This window comes from Bactrocera neohumeralis, chromosome 4 (genome assembly GCF_024586455.1).
Source record: "Bactrocera neohumeralis isolate Rockhampton chromosome 4, APGP_CSIRO_Bneo_wtdbg2-racon-allhic-juicebox.fasta_v2, whole genome shotgun sequence".
In the NCBI taxonomy this organism is placed as follows: domain Eukaryota; kingdom Metazoa; phylum Arthropoda; class Insecta; order Diptera; family Tephritidae; genus Bactrocera; species Bactrocera neohumeralis.
In genome coordinates, this window is record NC_065921.1 from 30,502,522 (window position 1) to 30,521,474 (window position 18,953).

General features: G+C 32.7%; 2 protein-coding genes across 2 annotated transcripts; one reads left to right on the forward strand and one right to left on the reverse strand.

Annotated features, from left to right (window-relative positions):
* Positions 1 to 3,338: 3,338 nt before the first annotated feature.
* LOC126756596 (PRKR-interacting protein 1 homolog) lies at positions 3,339 to 11,375 on the reverse strand. The gene is made up of 2 exons (XM_050469792.1): positions 11,198 to 11,375; positions 3,339 to 3,848 (listed from the first exon to the last, which is right to left on the reverse strand). Exons 1-2 carry the CDS (start codon positions 11,297 to 11,299, stop codon positions 3,495 to 3,497), a joined length of 456 nt encoding a protein of 151 aa, XP_050325749.1. The 5' UTR covers positions 11,300 to 11,375; the 3' UTR covers positions 3,339 to 3,494.
* A 1,731-nt stretch (positions 11,376 to 13,106) lies between these two features.
* LOC126756560 (LIM domain-binding protein 2) lies at positions 13,107 to 18,579 on the forward strand. Its single transcript, XM_050469718.1, has 2 exons — positions 13,107 to 13,299; positions 16,018 to 18,579. The coding sequence occupies exon 2, from the start codon at positions 16,047 to 16,049 to the stop codon at positions 17,787 to 17,789; it is 1,743 nt and encodes a 580-aa protein (XP_050325675.1). The 5' UTR covers positions 13,107 to 13,299; positions 16,018 to 16,046; the 3' UTR covers positions 17,790 to 18,579.
* Positions 18,580 to 18,953: the final 374 nt, after the last annotated feature.

Genomic DNA, 18,953 nt, shown 5'->3' on the forward strand with positions numbered 1-18,953 from the left:
ATTTTATTTTTTTTTTTTTTATTTTTTTTTTTTTTTTATTTTTTTTTATTTTTTTTTTTTTTTATTTTTTTTTTTTTTTTATTTTTTTTTTTTTTTTTTTTTTTTTTTATTTTATTTTTTTTTTTTTTTTTTTATTTTTTTTTTTTTTTTTTTTTTTAATAAATTTTTAGAAGAAATCAAGTTACAACAAAAAAGCAGTTTAAAAAATTGGAACTAATGAAGAAGTATCCAGAAGTTGGAAGAAGAAAAGCACAATTTGGAAGCAATGAAGTGATATTGTTATTTAATGAATTTGTTTAAATAAAATTAAAAAATAAGACTGAATAAATAAGACATTAGAAAGAATAAATAAAATATTTAGATTTTTTAGAGCGAAGCCATAACATTATTGCGAATTATTCGAGCCGCATCTCTTCTCTTTCTATGCAAAATATATCATTGGTCATTGTAGTACTTGAAGTAGATGGTATTTCTTCCGGAGGTTCATTTTGGAAGTGTTGGCATTCACAATTTCACAATTTGCGTAGCCTTTTCAGGTGTGTAATGTAAATCTCGCACAGATAAAATACATCGAAATCTACTCTAGAGTACACCAATTGTGCGCTTTACAATATTCTTGATCTGAAGTTGAATTGCCTTAACTTCAATTCGACCAAGTTGGGTTGAAAACCGCAATAGTTCAAAGATATTCATAACATATGTATACAGTAAAAGCTCTCTCAAGCGGACACTGACGGTCTCAACGATATTGTCCGCCTAAGGGAGATGTCCGCCCAATAGAGCGAAACGGAAACGAATGCTTCATGATAATTATTAATTAGATCCGTGTCTTCCACAGCTACCTCCTCATTAGAATCACTTAAATCCTCCTCAGTATTAGTAACGCCTTCATAATCAATTTCAATACTGTAATCTGTGTAAGCAACGTTATCAATATTTAAATAATCCTCAATATAAAGTCACTAAGTTGTGCAATTTCATTTAAATTAAAGAGCGTTGCTAATGGAATATCATCCTCAAGCTCAAACAGTTCGACATTCGAATTGTATAAATCCAGATTTTCGGAAACAGTTTTCTATGTTTGACGCTTCAATTTTGTCCCAAGAAGCTTTAACAAAACACAGAGCATCAAGCATATTTTTTTTTTGATAATTCTGATGCCGATTTAGCTGTGTCCATATTTGATAGCATATCTTTTATAATGAAGTTTCTGTATATGACTTTAAAATTTTGTATTATGCCCTGATCCAAGGGCTGGCATATGGATGTTGTATTAGGAGGTAGAAACTCTTAAAGTTATGTTTGTCAGGCAGATATCTCTGGGATGAGAGGCAGCATTATCTAAAAATAAAATAATATTCCTGTTGCGAGATTTAATTTTTGTGTCAAGTTATCGTAACCACTCTGTCATAATTTCTGTTGTCATCCACGCCTTTTTGTTCAATTTCCAATCGACTAGTAAATTGGCAATTTGTATGTGTTTAAAAGCTCTCAGGCGGGCCGCTTTTCCAATGAATAATAGCTTTTCTTTTTGTCCAACCATATTGACGCAAAACATAATGGTAAGTTCGACAATTTACTACCAGTAAATTTTTCTGATTTTAGAGCCAACTTTTGTCAGGCATGGCTCGAAAAAAGTCTTATAAGTCTAATAGAAGACTTTTAGCTTTGATGTCTTCTTTATTTTTGATAATTGCTGCAGATTGCATTTTTCCAATGTTAAACCTTAAGAAACCCGTAAAATGAATTGATGGCCGACCACTAAAAATACAAAAATGCTACCTCTTTGCAATATCATGAACAGAACTTTTTTCTTTTTCTTGGAAATTTATTATTTCCATTTTTTCTTTCAAGGAGAGAACAGCCATTCTGATTAATAGTTACACACAAGTGATCGTTTTCAACAAATGTTTATCAGAATAGTATAACATGAAAAAACCCATTTCTAAAGTAACGGTTAGTCAGTAGCTACGGCATTTTTTGTCAATGAACAAAATACGGGGAATCACAGCTTAACGCTCTGAAAACATAGAGAGTGACAGACTTCAAACGACATCTGTCAAATAATAAAATACACATGTTCTTATGGACACAGTTATGTAGTTGTGCAGTAGTCTCAATAACTGTGTCCATAAGAACGTGTGTATTTTAATATTTGACATATGTCGCTCTCTATGTGTTCAGAGTGTAACGCACATTACTTGTCTGAGGCATGTTGCTAGCCACGACAGTGAAAAGCGTCCGCGTCCGTCCAAGGGAGCGTCCGCTTAAGTTCTCTGACAACACACACAATACAAAATCCACGATGTAAAGGATGAACGTTGATCGACCCAGTCTCTGTGTGATGTGAAATATCCTTAGCAAAGTGTCTCAGTAAAAATGCTTTTCGGTTTGAAGAGTAACGGCATTTGTGGGATTAGAAAATGATCTGCAATAACCTTTTCAGGGAAAGGAACATGTGAATCTCAATATCTCAATTGTCTTACGAAAGAAACGTCATCCTGAACAATTTGATATATATAACTTTACATCTATCTATCTCGATTAATTTTAGGTGTTACAAACAACCGCTAGGTGAACAAAACTATTATTGCATAATACGTGGTAGTATCGAGCGAGAATTAAAAAAAGTCTCACGAGCTTTCAGGTAATGCACAATTTTCGTTTTAAACCACGAAGACTTTTATACTTTAATATGGAATTTAGCCTAGCTGACATTGGTTACACGAGTCTTTTTTTTTTTTTGTTATTTCCGGATTGATTTTGTTTCCTTTATCTAAATTTGTATTTTTCTGAATTTCAGATTTGCTTAAGTTATATTTATGGATGCTATCCTTCAACAAAGCCCATAAAGTAACGATCAATTTCTTATCGGTTACTGTGTTCATAATCAAAAACAAAAATTTCAAAAAGATTATTAATCTGTATGAAAGTCGCTATCGAGCTATGGAGTTTTTTTTTAAGTATCGAATTTGGCTCCTTTTTTCGGCAGTTTTTCGTAGAAAACAATAGAAATATTTCAAAAAACAAAAACTAGATATCTCTTTAAACTCTTCCTTAGAGAGTGGAAACCGTTTTGAAAAACACCATTCTGAGAAAAACGCTTTCAAATATTGTCTCGTTCCGTCCCCTTTCTACAAGAAACGCTGTAGCGACGTTAATAATTTAAATTTCGATTTCATAATTTGAGAGAATTTTTATTACAGTGTATGCCATCCGATAATGCAAGAAAAAATGATTTTTCGAATATTTCACACTGAGTCGATCCCTTAAGCTAATTTCTTGCTTGCGAGTATGCTCTGTTTGCTTTATTACTATACAGATGCTGAATAATCAAATTACCATTGTTGTTCTTTTTATTACTTCTATGTTTCATATTATTATAACCTAGTTGGTAAGATTTTTAGATATTACATGAAATGAGCTGGCATCCAATTAATATAATAATAACCAGTCCATGATTTTACGTTTATATTAATTACATATGTAAATAGCTAGTCGTTTTTCTCCAGATCCATTTTGTCTTCTAGATTTTCCTCTTTGCCAGATCTTTTTTTTGCTCGTTCTTTCTTTTTTAACCGTTTTGCTCTTTTTTTCGCTGTTCTCTCCTGTGCGATACATTTATTTTGTTCAAGCTTTCTTTGAAATTCTTGGTCTTGCTGCTCTTTGATACTCATTGCTTGTATATTTTTTTGTCGAGAATATTCCTTTCTCCGCAAATGGCGATACACATGAAATTCACCGGAACCAGCACCAGCACTAGATCCCATAACATTGCGAACAAAGGATGGTGCTATTTGATTATAACCTTTTTCTTTGGAAATCTCAGGTATTACAATTGGCTTATTCTGTTGAGTAGAAAAAATACAACATTATTAGATACACAATTTAAGTAACATTAAAGATTTTCGGAAAACTTCTTAATGGAAGAACAAGAAACAAATAAATAGATAGACTAGTTTAAGTCGAATTTATTCTCTGAAGAATAAAGTACCCCGTCGGTTTTCAAGGTCATAATCAATTTTATACTAGCCTGCCAGCGTTTAGAAGTCGAAAACCATATGAGAACGATGATCACGCTTTGCTATCCCTTCCTAATAAGCTTTTTGATTAATTTGATTGTATTCAACGGAAGATCTGAGTTATGGATTGGTTGCGGGGAGGAACATGCAAAGATGTTGACAGCTACGCTTAAATCGTCGAGCTAGCGGCTGTAAGGACCAAATAAGTAAAGCAGTACAGACAAAACAACGATGTTAGTAGAAGAAACCGCTTCTAAATATGATTCTCAAACGGATCCCTTTTTAAAGAACATACCATATAGTACATTCAACGAACTGCCACTTCAGCAGTGTGTAGTATGCCATATATTGTATTCCATAAACAATATGGAGTCTCCACAGGCAATACGTCGAGATGTTCCGTAAGTGTACGCTCAAAATTTTCAACAACTTCAATAACGACCATAAAACGGCAAACGTATTATCAGACTAACAAATAATTGATGTCATAAATCATTTAAAATCAAATTGCGATAGAATATATTATATTGTCTTAATCCTACTGGAAATTTATGCAAAACGCCAAATTTAAGCTTTAATCAAAAAACAATTTTTTTGATGAGGAGAATATTTAGCACAAGGAGTTTTAACAAAAATCGACAATACTATCGACGTTCATTCAAAAATTGAAAAACTGCAACTTCCTTTTCAAAGTTTTGACACAGATGTTTTACCTTTTTGGAAAAGAAAACAGTACATCGACCACGAGTTATAAACAATAAGTAATATTTGTTATGCTATACCGTCAACTTAGGTAAATTCAAATGCATCAATTAATTAAAGTTTACTTAATCATTAAATTATTTTATGACAGGTGACGATTGAACGAGCATTCCCTACATTAAGACTTGTGCTTACAGACTTCCGCAATGACTTGAACCAGTATATTTTTGAAAATATTTGCTGGTAGAAATAAATATCAGTTTTTGGACAAAAAATATTGATAATTGGAACTTTTTGGAAGTTAATTTTGCTTATAAATTTTAATTTCATAATTTTCGTAAATATGTATATTTAATTTGTTAAAACAAAGTGAATATAAACTTTTTTTTATGCAAACAGTCGAAATTATCATCTTTGTAGCCAAAAGGAACGATGATTTCTATGAGAGCGGTATTATGCAGTTACCTTCAAAATTACAACAATTTGTCGAACAAATGGGTTTTTGTTTAGTCTAAATCGGAACATTCCAATTATTGTAAAGACCTTCTTCAATATAAAGCAAAAATAATTAATAGTAATGAGCAATTGCCCCTCTTTACTTACGCTTTATTTAAATAAACTGGAAAAATTCTTTTTCATTCAAAGACGTATAGTACTTTTCATGGGTACAGGGACTAAGAACTTTACCGTAAAATCACATGAAGCAAACATTCGACGCTAGTTGCTGTGTCAACTTTTGCTGCTCACCGAAAGCAAAAGCAACGAGAATCAAAATCGATAAACAGTCAAGACAATAAATTTTTGCGACGTCGCCTACCGAAAGTCGACACTTGCTGCTGCTACGACTTACGATCATGATCGAAAGCAACAGCAAAGCAAGAAGCAAAAAAATAATATTGGTGACTGTTGCTGCTATTGATATTTGTAACTGTTTGACATTTACTGCTGCTTCGTCTGCGACTTCGCTTTTTCCGGAAGCAGAAGCCGAAGTCAGAGCACATTAAAAAGTCGCGGGCAGTCGCAGCAAAAAGCAGAAATATTGTGACTTCTGCTACTTTTGCTGCAGTTTTTTTAACACTGCTACCGATCCTTTCGAAATATATTGCAGTACATAGACCTAACACCACAGAGTTAAATTCTAATTTATTTATAATAAAAAATATCCAATTTTTTTGCAAAAAAAAAAGGATTTTCACTCCTAGAATCTTTAAAAAAAACTAACAATTTTAATTTCGAATTATAATTATAACCTTTTCGGCGTTGCCTTGGGAAAACCCATATCTACGATGAACCTGTTTTTTTATTTAGGATGAGACAACGCCAAGTTAGGAGGGCACCGTGATTGCTTTTCTGCAAATAACGTTCGAAAATTGTTCCCATTGCCCTATTTTTAATATTTCTTCGTAAATATGTTATATAATTTCTTTGAATTGCCACACTTAATGTACAACTTTTATAAAAAGAAATTTTATTTCTTAATTTTTTTTTCCAATATTTCTTTATTTATTGAATAGATTTATTTTTATGGTAAAGCCTAACAATAACTATTCAAGTCTTAAATCTATTTAAAACTAAAGAAGCTCAAGAATGTGGTTGAGCTTTTTTGGTAGAACGTTGCTCTCTAGTAAGCTGGTAAATCACTTTTAAATCCCCAAACAGTAGGAATGTGTTGAATAGTGCTGGTTTTCATAGACGAATCGCACGTCGTAAAGCATACATATGTACATACATAAGTAAGGTTAATAAAAAGAACAGATCGGCGGTTGCTAAACAGTATTTAAATAAAACGTATTGGCTTTGGGAAAACATTGTGTTCACCGACGAATCAAAATTTAATATATTTGGTTCAACAAGATCACGAAAAGTGTGGAGAAAGATCAATGAAGAGTCGCAAGGAAAAAATGTATTGCCTGGTAGGAGTAATGTTATGGTTTGGGGGTATGTGGCTGCATTTGGAGTTGAACATTTGGATTTTTTTTTAAAAAAATGGAAGAGCATATCGTCACCTGAAATGCAAAATAACGTATCATCAAAAAATTCAAAATTGAGTTTTTTACTGATTACGATGCACCACATTATATTACATATGCGTCAAAAATTTTAAGCTTCTGCGATCAAAAATACCCAAGCTACATATATTAAAAATTCAAAAAAATGTATCATCAAGTGCTTGATTTCGTTACACAAAATAACGTATCATCACTCATGTATGTAAATATAACAGTGTTTGTTTTTTTTTATATCGAAGTTAGCCTTCATTTATTGTTTATGTTTATTTTTAATGATTAAGTTCAATGTGCTTTGGTTAGTTTAGGCTACATCGTTTATCGAACGTGGACTACTATATACATGCATGTATGTACTCCTTTGTGAGGCCATAGAAAAGAAGAACCCATGTGTTCGAACTTACAAAATAACAAAACGCTTCCCGCCAGTTCGGTGGGATGAAGGTATGCGCCCCAAGTGATTAAGTCTTGACCTCCCTAACGCAAGACAGGTTTCCACCTAATCTTCTTCCATACAGCTTCTGCAGATGGTGTCTAGTAGGATTCCCAGCCTTACTGCGTGGAAGCCAATAGGACAATGGCGTGTTACAAGCCCCAAAACTAGGGAAAGGCTGCCTTACTAAGGACAAAGAGATCACTACATATCATGCGAACGATCTAGGGACATAAGACTTTTTCAACAGGGTGTGTAAAAATTGTGGCTCAGCAGTAATAGAATAGGATAAGGGAGCACAGATCCGCTCCCATTCTACCTATAGCGGTTCTAGGGTGCCTCTTCTTGCTAGCTCATGTTTCCTGCGATTCCGCTGTGGTCTGGAACTCATATCATTCTTATCACAAAGACACTCGATGCTATTGATAGCGAGGTTAGGTCTTCGATCAACTCTGAATTCTCTCATTGTCAATGAGTTCAAGGCTGGAATCGCCGCTCTGCTATCTGAACTGATGGTCACTCCTCTGAAGGAGGCTGCACTCCGGAGTAGTAAATCTACTGCTACCTTAATGGCTCCAATCTCGGCCTGGAAGACACTGCAATACTTAGGAAGTTGGAGAAACTGGAGTTGATAGAGAGCTTCTGACAGTAGACCTCTCCACCTTTGACCCATCCGTGAAGAAGCTCACTGTCCCTTTTCTCTAACAGTTTCTTCCCACCCACAACTCCCTCGGTATATGGGTAGAGAAGGAGCCGCCAGAGTTCGGTTTAGCGACTCCATGTTCCAAGTGATCAGACCCGTGCTTTTTTAGGAATTCAGCAGCTTTTAGGAATTCAGCAGCCTATTCTTTTGCAAAGTTTAACAATAACTAAGAAGAAATGGCAACATCTGCAGAACCTAGAAGTTTTAATTCCAGCAGACTGTTATTACTTTTATGGTAATATACCTTTTGAGTAATTAGTTATTTAATAAATAATAAACATTATTCCATTTTTATCTTGAAATATTTAAATTTTTTCTGGTACTTATGTACATTTTAATAATAAAAATAACATGAAATATGAAAAACTTGCAACTGTTTTTATTTAAAAATTAAAAAAAAAGTATTAATATTTAAATTTTTATACAAATTTAGATTGATCATACGTTATTTTGTTTCAGAAATGAAAATTCAAAATAACGTAAGACACCTACTATAAAATTTGCTTAATTTTTTTTTTATTTTTTTATAAAATATACTTATAGTTTCATGTTAATTCAGATTTGAAAATTTTGTTTCAATATCTCAAGTGGTTTTCTTTTTATACGGGTTTTCGCTTCTCCTGTAAACCTACGGAAAGTGATGTTACGTTATTTTGCATTTCAGGAGACGATATGTATCTGAACATTTTAAGAAAAAAATTTAAATTTTAAGTGTGCTTAAATCGGCTATTAATAGCAGCAAAATCCATTTCCAAAAGGATACCGACCCAAAATACACGTCTTATCTTGTACGTGAATAGTTGTTATGGTATTAAAAATAGCAATCACTTGACATTAATCCTATTCAAAATATCTGGAACTTTTTGGAAAACCGTATTCGAAAACATCTAATTTCATCAAAACAAGGCCAAAAAACTGGATCATCGACTTAATAGGTCAAAATATCCAGAAATAATACTAGAAATCGAGTGGGGAGCATGCGCCGACGTCTAGGGACAATAATTGCAACAAAATGTAAGCCAAAAACCGCTAAAAATGATTATTTTTTTGATTTATATAAATAATCATTATATGAATTTTTGATATGAATTAGGCGCACTTTAAGTTTTAGCATTAGTTTTTTCTATTTGTGTAAAAAAAATATTTGATATGCTGTATTTAATGTTAAATATACATATCTTGAAATGGATAGAAAAAAACTGCAAAATTTTTTCATTTTAAAACAAATAAACGAATCGTAATTTAATAGAACTAGATGTACATATGGGGTATTCCATACCAAATCGAGCACTTTTGTACCCGACCCCTTTAGATTTTGCTGAAACTTATCCATCCTTTTCTACCCTTTGAAAAACATTTTTGAGAATTTTTTCAAAATTTTTTGTCAAACTGGAAAAAAAGTTACGAATTTAAAAAAAAAATTTATTTTCAAATTGCCATAACTTTTGTAGAAATTGACTTTTGGGGACCTTTTTTTTAAAATTTATTTTTTTGAATGAACTTTCCGAAAAAATACACGAAAAAAATTTAACACGATCAATTATATAAAATAATCGGTTTTTTAAGTAAAATCGTCATTTTTTTTTGGAAGTTCGCCATTTTTGTTTTTTTTTTTCCTCAAAAAAAAACTTCAATTAATTTGACAACTATCCCTGCTAATCCCGGAGTGGGCCGATTTTTTTTATATTTTTTTTTTTATTTTTTTCATTTTTGAAAATTTGACAATTTTTTTTACAACCATTTTCTTATTTTATGAATAACTAGATTTTAACTAAAGTTTGTTATGGAATTAAAGTTATTTTTGCACTATTTAATATAAAATAAATGATTTTAAACGAATTAGCAAAGTGTTAGTGGATATAAAAGTATAAAATATTAGTGAAAAATGCAATAAAAAAACTGTATAAAATATTAGTGTAAAAAATGCATTCTAAATCAAAAACCATAAGTCAAAAAGTCGAATGCGCGCAACTATATGTATCGTGTATATATTATTGATCTGCGACTTCTGATTTTTTCAGAAGCAGAAGCAAAAGCACTTGCATACTTTCTGATATCGCTCGCAGTTGAAGTAGCGAATAGCAACAATATTGCGACTTCTGCTAATTCGACCTCAGTTTTTTAAACACTGTTTTAAATAGTTGATTTTTGAACATTAAATGCAAATATCTCAAAAACCATAAGTCAGCGGCAACTATATATATATACATATATATTCTTGATCTGGAGGACCTCCTCTGTCCGTACATACCCATTTCAACCCCGAAATCGGGGGTGCTACTCTAAATCGCAGCCAATGCTAGAGCATCATAACAAGAAAAGGCTTCAAAAAAGCTATCAAAAAGGAGATATTATATATGAAAAAATATATGGGGAAAGAAAAAAATTAAACAACAAAAAAAGTAGTATTAGAAGATTTAGGAAATAAAGTTAAAATACAAAACAGAAACAGAATAATTCATAAAGATAATATCAAATCTTAAATCTTTTACCTTCAATATACAAGAAAAAGAAATTTTTTGTCTAAATTATGTCACATATAAAAAGACTTCCATCAGAAAATAATTAGAAGTCGAAGATAATATAATATGTATCGAATATATATTTAAGAGTCAAACTCAAATAAATTGTAATAAATTAAGATTTCAAAACGGTGCTGTTCAAATCGATAAATTAATCTATAGCCTCACGTACTATATCTCTTTGAATCGGGACGCTACAATTTAGAGGTGGAGGAGTTAATACCACCAGTGATATAAGTATAATATGAACATATCTATTATTTGTCAAAAATTTGTAACATGACACTTACGACCCATATTTTCCGTCTTAAGTGGATTTTATATGTAGTTTTTAGAATGTAAGATGAAACATTGTACTTTTCAAATACGGCCCGCCTTAAGTGGTCCAAAGATGTAATTCATAGATAGTAAGATGAACCTTTCCACTTACAACATATGATCTACCTTAAGTGGATTGTAGATAAGTATACTTCCTAGAATGTAAGATTAATATTTGTATCTAGGCTTAAGCAAAATATTGTTTTTAAGAAGACGAAATAAAGAAAACGAGTTATTAATTAACATACCCCATACCGAAATTCGTGTTTTTTCCCCGACCACCAAAGTAACCGGAATCGTGACCATAACTGAACGGCAACTACATACATTACATATGTATGTACATATATACATTTTCTTGATCTGCAAACTATCTCTATCTATACATACTTATGTATATTTATACTCATTTTAACACCAAAATCGGGGGATGCTATTCTAAATCCCACCCTCTTATAGTAATATCTAATCTAGTAGGTATATAGATTTACCGGATTCATCATTAATTTCTCCAATTTCAATCTTTGCAAATCAGTTGCTGTCTTTATAACAGCTCGAGTTTTCACTCTCTCTTCAGTCTCTTCAGGATCCATTGAAAACGTTTTAATAATTGTTTAAGCACTACATGGGTGAATTATGTTTACCACAACATTATGGGGCATCTCGACAAGCAAAAATTTATTGTATACTAATTGTACGCCGTACCTATTGTCTTTGGAGACTCCATATTGCTTATGGAATGCAATATATAGAATACTAATTAGTATGCCATATATTGAAAGCAATAAGCAGTCACTTCAGCAGTTTGGCAGATCAGTTTTCATTCTTATGAAAATCGAAGAGGCAACACATCCCATTTACACATATACCGACTTCAGTTTCATTTCGAAAATATTAAATTTAGTAGAGCAAGTATTTAAATAGTTGTTTTAAATTATAATAATAAAGTACATTTTCAAAATAATTAATGAATTTTTCCTAAAAATAAATAGTTAGCTCAGTATTGTTAATTTGCAGAAAAATTATACAAAATGGATTAGCGAATGAGCGAAGTCTTAAAATGTATGCTATAATTATCATAGTAAGAAAATATAAAATCTTTTTTTTACAAGAAATACATTCGTAGAAAAAAGTACATTTCTCCTTTTTTATTTTTCATATAAATTATTTTCATCCATATAAAACTTTAAACAGTTCAAGAGCTCAAAACATGCGCTAGATCAACTCGGACCTATCTACCTACCCGACGCCTTTTCGAAAATGATTATATTATGATAACAAATGCCCACATACAGATTCTACAAAAGCAATGGCTATAGATTTGACAGTTAGATGCCATAAACTTTAGCCTGTCGATATGCGAGGTAATTTGAGACGTTTACTAACCAGAGTATACACGCGAAGATTTTTTTTCCCCATTATTAAAGCGATCAAACGTTGATTCTTTTTTCACCCATTATCGGCAAATTATCTTATAGTGCCGCTCAGTGCAACTCCAGTCGTTTCAGCTAAGCGACATTAAAAATGTATTGTAATCCATATATTTAAAGTAGTAAGACAATATTGAGTATGCCGAATTTAATGTATTCAATGAAAATGGATTTCCCTAATCTATCTCAATATAATAAACGCCTGGTCTTAATATATTTAAGATCAAATATTTTCGATTTCATATTAGTATGTCAAATTAAAAATTCGTTCATGTTATCGTGGGAAAAAAAAACTTGTGTTCTAAACGAAAACACATTGAAACCCAGTTTTTGCTGAAAACTACTTGAATACTTATATTCACTCATTATAATCTAGTTTAATCGATTTTATTCGAAGACATATTTTGCCGGCCCTAAATTGTCACTTGATATTTGTTTACATTCCATATACAAATACAGCTGTCACTTGATATTCTCATATTAGGGGGATTCTCTTGCTCTTGCAGAAATGAATTGCAGAATTTTATTCATGGTGTAACGGCACAACAACAAATACACGCAGAAAATTATTTGCTATCGCTATAAATATGTCAGACCAAGACCCATGTTTATTTTCGTGCCGTCATATATCACTAAATTCTACAATGGGTGCTCTCTTGGCTTTGCATATTTCGGTATAGGCGTTGTGTGTCATCGTGCAATCTTGCAAGAGCAAGGGAATCCCCCTATTGATAGTTGTCAGTGAAAACTCATCGAAAACACACATTGTCGGTCCGAACGCCTTATCTTCCACAACCCACAAATGTGTTTTCAAAATGTTTTCAATGTCGGTCCGAACATAGTATAAAAACGTATGCTTTAAATTTTCCGAATTAAAAATGGTATGTGTAGTCATCCGGTTATAGAAGTGCCCAATCGAAATAGTCAATCGATTGTGTTTGTATATCGATTTATATTTTAGTATTCTAAAGGTTGGTAGTAAGAGTTTATTAATTGGATTTGTGATTGATATAGAAAAGTAGGATTGCAATATTTGCGAGTACATATTTGTTTCTAAAATTTAAACGGAAGTATATGCATATTGATATTTTGCAAAGCTTTTTCTACAGAAGATATTGTACCAGTCAAGAACTGCCTGACGATCGTTATTTGATTTATTAAACGTATGTATTTATAATTTATTTTTTCTCATGTTTAATTAATTCCTGAGATCTTCGGATCAAACATGAGTTTTCTAATAGCGTCTTGCAATCTGTAGAACTTCTCATTAAATAAAGTCGAAATAAATATAAGCTTTGTTGAAATTTCGAATTGAGCGTTGATAGAAAAATAGTATTTTAAACGAACTCGTTAATAAAGTTGTAAAGTAGCATAGATAGTTATCAAAATAAATACCATAATATGTTTTATGAATTTTTTGTTTATTAGATGTATCTTTCAGTAATATATATGTAAGAAAATTTTTTGTGGAACACAAATTTTTACATTTAGGGTTTTCACAAGTCTCATAAAGTTATAAGTTATAATCATTCGAAAACATAGCATTGAGAATTGTAAATGTAAACTCATTTTGTATGAAATCCAACAACAATTTTATTAAACAAGTGTAAAAATTTATAATTTTACGATTTTGCAATGCTTTACGACGAGTTGTGAGTACCTCAATAGTATATATAATAATTATTTAAAAACTATAATTCTAATATAACATTAAAGATAAATGAGTCATTTTGTATGTAATTAACCATAGAGAGCCCTCTATTGCAGTGTACCAAATGTATTGATTTTTTCAATATATTCTCTGCAAGGGATTGTTCTTAGGATATTCTTAGAAACAAACTATCTAAATTACGATGGCTGGGATTTAAAATAGCACCTCATATTTCGGTGTTAAAATGGATATGTATGTTCGTATAGAGGAGGTCCTCCAGATCAAGAATATATATACATACATACTTATGGGTTTTGCGATATTTGCATTTAAAGTTCAAAAATTGGGTTGTTATATTTAAAATGCGATTTTCTCCCATTTATAATGAATTTTACTCTTAAATTTCTAACTTTGATATATCCATATATGTTTTGTATTAAATAATGCAAAAATAATTTTATTTCTATATCTAACTTTGGTTGAAATCCATTTATTCATGCAATAAGAAAATGGTTCTCAGCAAACAAAAAATTAAAATTTAGTAAAAAAGGAAGATTATGCCCTCAATACAAAATTCATTTATCGTGTGATGAGTAAACTAAATACTCATCCCTCCCCACTCAACGGTAGTGTTCAAAACTACTAAAAGCGCGACAAATCAATAACTAAATGCGCAGAAACATAAACACGTAATAAGGCTATATAGGGGCCCGCTTTCGGGAATAAAATGGGTATGATCGGATAGAGGATGTTCTTCAGTTCGGCACGATTCCGATTACTTTCGCGGATGGGTAAAAAAAACTAATTTCCCTATAAATAGGGTATGTGCGGATAGGGGAGCTTCTCAAGAGGAGGAATATGCAAAAATAGTGTAAAAATAACCTATATTTTTTAAAATATTCCCTATTAAAAATTCATTTGCACTAAAAACACATGGTATTTTTCACTTGGTACACTCTAAGCATTGAAATAAGTTCACATTTCACTTTTAACAGCTAAAATTATTAATTTAAAAATCACTTATCAAATTCATGGTTGAAAAAGTTAGAATGTTTATAATTACGATGAAAACCAGCATTGCCACATCTTAAAAACCAAAAATTAAGGATTTTCAGCGTTTCACAGCGTTTTCTTTGTTTGTACTTTTCGTTTTTATTCGGCGATTTGTAAACCATGATAAGCGCATTAAATGGATAGAGCACCTGAAGTCCTGCAACTTCTCCACCGGTGTGAGTAAGCTTTGGGCTACTGTCAAGGCTCTGTCTAACCCGAAGAGACATGACGACCGAGTTGAAGTTCAATTCAATGGTCATGCCTCTTCGGACCCGAAGAAGTGCGTGAGCTATTTTAGCAGGCAATTTACACTGCACCCTTCGGTAGACAAAACCAAGCGATGTGTTAACCGACGGCTGCGCAAAATGCCAACCGCTTGCGCGCCACTTACTTTCACCGATGAGCAGGTTCAGAATGTCATCAACAAATGAAAATCTTCTAAATCCATTGGCCCTGATGGAATCAACATGCTTATGCTAAAGAATCTGTGCTCGACTAACTATCTTACCAAGGTCCTCAACCTGCCGCTGACCACTCTCCAAATACCCAATGTGTGGAAAGTCGGAAGAGTGGTCCCACTACTGAAACCTGAGAAACTCGCCAACAAAGGGGAGTCCTATCGTGCGATAACTCTCCTCTTCCCAATAGTGAAGACACTTCAGGCCTTGCTACTCCCGGCCTTCACTCACCAACTGAGCCTAGCCAGCCACCAGCATGGATTCCGAAAAGTGCACAGCACCACCATAGTACTTAGCGTCATAAACGCCCAGATAGTTCGTGGCCTTAACTAGAAACCACCCTGTAAGAGAACGACCCTCGTTGTAATTCATTCATTGTTTTATAACATAATGAATGTTGAATTCTTGCGCAACATATTTAGTATAGAGTTTTATAAACACCTAGAGGTATTTGCGCATCTTTGATTTTTATAAATTGCGAGAGTAAACAAGTAAGGAAGGACTAAGTTCGGATGCAACCGAACATTTTATCCTGATATTAGTATTTTTTATTTCTTATTTTTTTTTTAGAAAAAGAACTAGATGTTTTAGAGCTAGTGCAGTTTTCGTTAGATTCTATCTTTTATATTTTTAGTTGCGTATCGTAATTATTCACTTGTTTCGTATTAGTAATAGCTTTAATAACAAATTATATAATTTCTGCTTACCTTCAAATTTAGATATCAATGAATTCTATGAAAAAGGAATAATGTTGGGAATGAATCGCCGGGGTATTAATACTGTTACAACAATGGCGTCTCAATCAGGAATGGATGACAGCAATTGGAAAAACATAAATGTAGCGGAAAATGCGACACTTTTAAACAGTTCTAACAACTCTAATTTAAACACCGATGGATCAAATCAAAGTGGATTTCCACAAAACAGTATTGCGTATAATTCAAGTAACAGTCAATATTCACAAGGAGGTCAATCTTCTCCTGCCGGTAATCAGTCGATCATATTTCAAAATACGAATCCACCTGGTTCTAATACTCCTCAGTATACGTCTTCACCTGCCCCGTCTGGTTCTTCGACTCCAGGGCCAGTTGTACAACAAGGCATTGGCGGTTCCTATACTCAGTCTGCTAGTTCGGGATCATTTAATGGGCCTGTAGGAGGTCCGTTTGGTTCCCCCTCTTCGAATTTAAATCAATTTAATAGACCATCGAATGCAGGAACTCCTTTTAATTCTGGACAGGGCAGTCACTTTTCTTCGCAAGCAGTCTTTGGAAGCCAATTCGGCACATTATCAACTACTTCTCCATTTAGTCATACAGGTAGCCACCCAATGATGGGAAGTTCTCAACAAATAGATCGTATGGAGCAAGGCTTTAGAAGGCATAATTCTTATTTTAGTCACACTGAACATCGTGTTTTTGAATTGAATAAGCGACTTCAGCAACGTACAGATGAAAGCGATAACTGTTGGTGGGATTCATTCACCACTGAGTTTTTCGAAGATGATGCACGATTAACAATATTGTTTTGTTTAGAAGACGGACCGAAAAGATATACTATTGGACGGACATTAATACCACGATTCTTTCGCAGCATCTATGAAGGAGGGGTATCTGACTTGTACTTCCAACTTAAACATGCAAAAGAGTCATTTCATAATACAACTATTACGCTAGATTGTGATCAATGCACAGTAATAACCCAACATGGTAAGCCATTTTTTACCAAAGTATGTGCTGACGCAAGACTTATACTAGAATTTGTGTATGACGACTATATGCGCATAAGATCATGGCACATGACAATTAAAGGCCATAGGGAACTTATTCCACGGTCTGTAATAGGAACATCGATACCACCTGACCCGATGTTGTTAGATCAAATAACAAAGAATATTACAAGGGCAGGCATAACAAATTCCACTTTGAATTATCTCCGATTATGTGTTATATTGGAACCAATGCAAGAATTAATGTCTAGGCATAAAGCATATGCATTAAGTCCACGTGATTGCTTAAAAACTACTTTGTTTCAAAAATGGCAACGAATGGTGGCTCCACCAGGAAAAAAGGATCCACAAAGACCAGCGAATAAGAGACGTAAACGGAAGGGATCTAACTCTGGAGGAGCTGCAAATACAGGCACGCCTCCGGTTACCAATCAAAAGAGATCTCCGTCGGGTCCAAATTTCTCGTTGTCTTCACAAGATGTAATGGTTGTAGGTGAACCCACCTTGATGGGGGGTGAGTTTGGTGAAGAAGATGAAAGATTAATTACAAGACTAGAAAATACTCAATATGATGGAAATAATGCTGTGGAACATGAAAATCATTCAGGTTTTGGTCATGCAGACTCTCCAATATCAGGATCAAATCCATGGAATATGGATCGAACAGGAAACATCCCTTCTAGTCCCAGCAATGCTTCTGTACAACAAAACAATTCAAATATATCTGAAATAGACAAAAAAAGTCCAATAGTTTCACAGTAGATTACTTGGCGTGCCAGTACTTCTAGGATTGCATATGAGAAATGCAAAAGCTCCCAATTAAATATAATTTTTATTTTGAGAAAAAGCAACTTTATTTTATGGTACACGTATGTGGTGTGTTATAATTCCATTAATTTATTATTATTCGGATTTAAATTCACACTTCGTTACGGAACTTAAAATTTAATATAAGTTATACCACATATGAATGAAGGCAATTTCAAAATAATTGGATATACATGAAATATTGTATATATTTCGCATATTTATTGTAATATAATGTTATAATGCAATATAATATAATTTTAATATAATGGATTTAAAAATAATGTGTTGTACTTTGGTAGAGAATTTCATTAAAATAATAATTTCTTCTGAAAAACGTGAAACAATTTAAATATTATTTAAAAACAAATATATATAATATCAATTCCTTCATAACGTAATACCCTTTTTTATAGCAATTGAATACATTTTTAGCCCGGAAACAATGCGCCTAGTACTGACTCCGTCTTGCAGAGTAATTCGTTGTTCTTCATTCATTCATTCAGATCGCGGCGCCATAGAAATCGGAATTGTGCCATTTCGGTAAAAGTCTTCTTTTCCGTTGTATTTTACCAGAAACGCGTAAATTAATTTGATGCTTATCCCGTTATTACAATAATGTGCAGCAACAATAACCAAATAAAATTTCTGCTCTCCGATATTTCAACACTTATCTTTCCTATATTTTTTAAATATGTACGGATATTTAGTATACAATGAAAGTACACTTGTCACAACAAAACTATTTAAAGAGAACAGAACTTATTTGCTTAGTGGCTCACGCTATAATGAAGCTAAAACATTTTTCTACATCAGCGATCGTCATGCCGTTGTTCTCTTAAGTCACTTTGGCTCTCAACAACCCACTTACAGCAAACAGCGTTTTTAATGACAGTACCAAAAATGATCACAGCCCTGAGTTATTGCTCGATTTGTAGATAGTATGTACATACACTCGCCATCAATAGGTTAGACGCAACCGTACTTGCATTAGTATTTAGCAAACAACTTCTATTTTGAATTCAATTAAATAATAGCTGATAAGCATATGATTGAGTTAAACACTGCTACTTCAAGGATAATTTTCAAAAGATTTACATATACATTCCAAAAATGAAT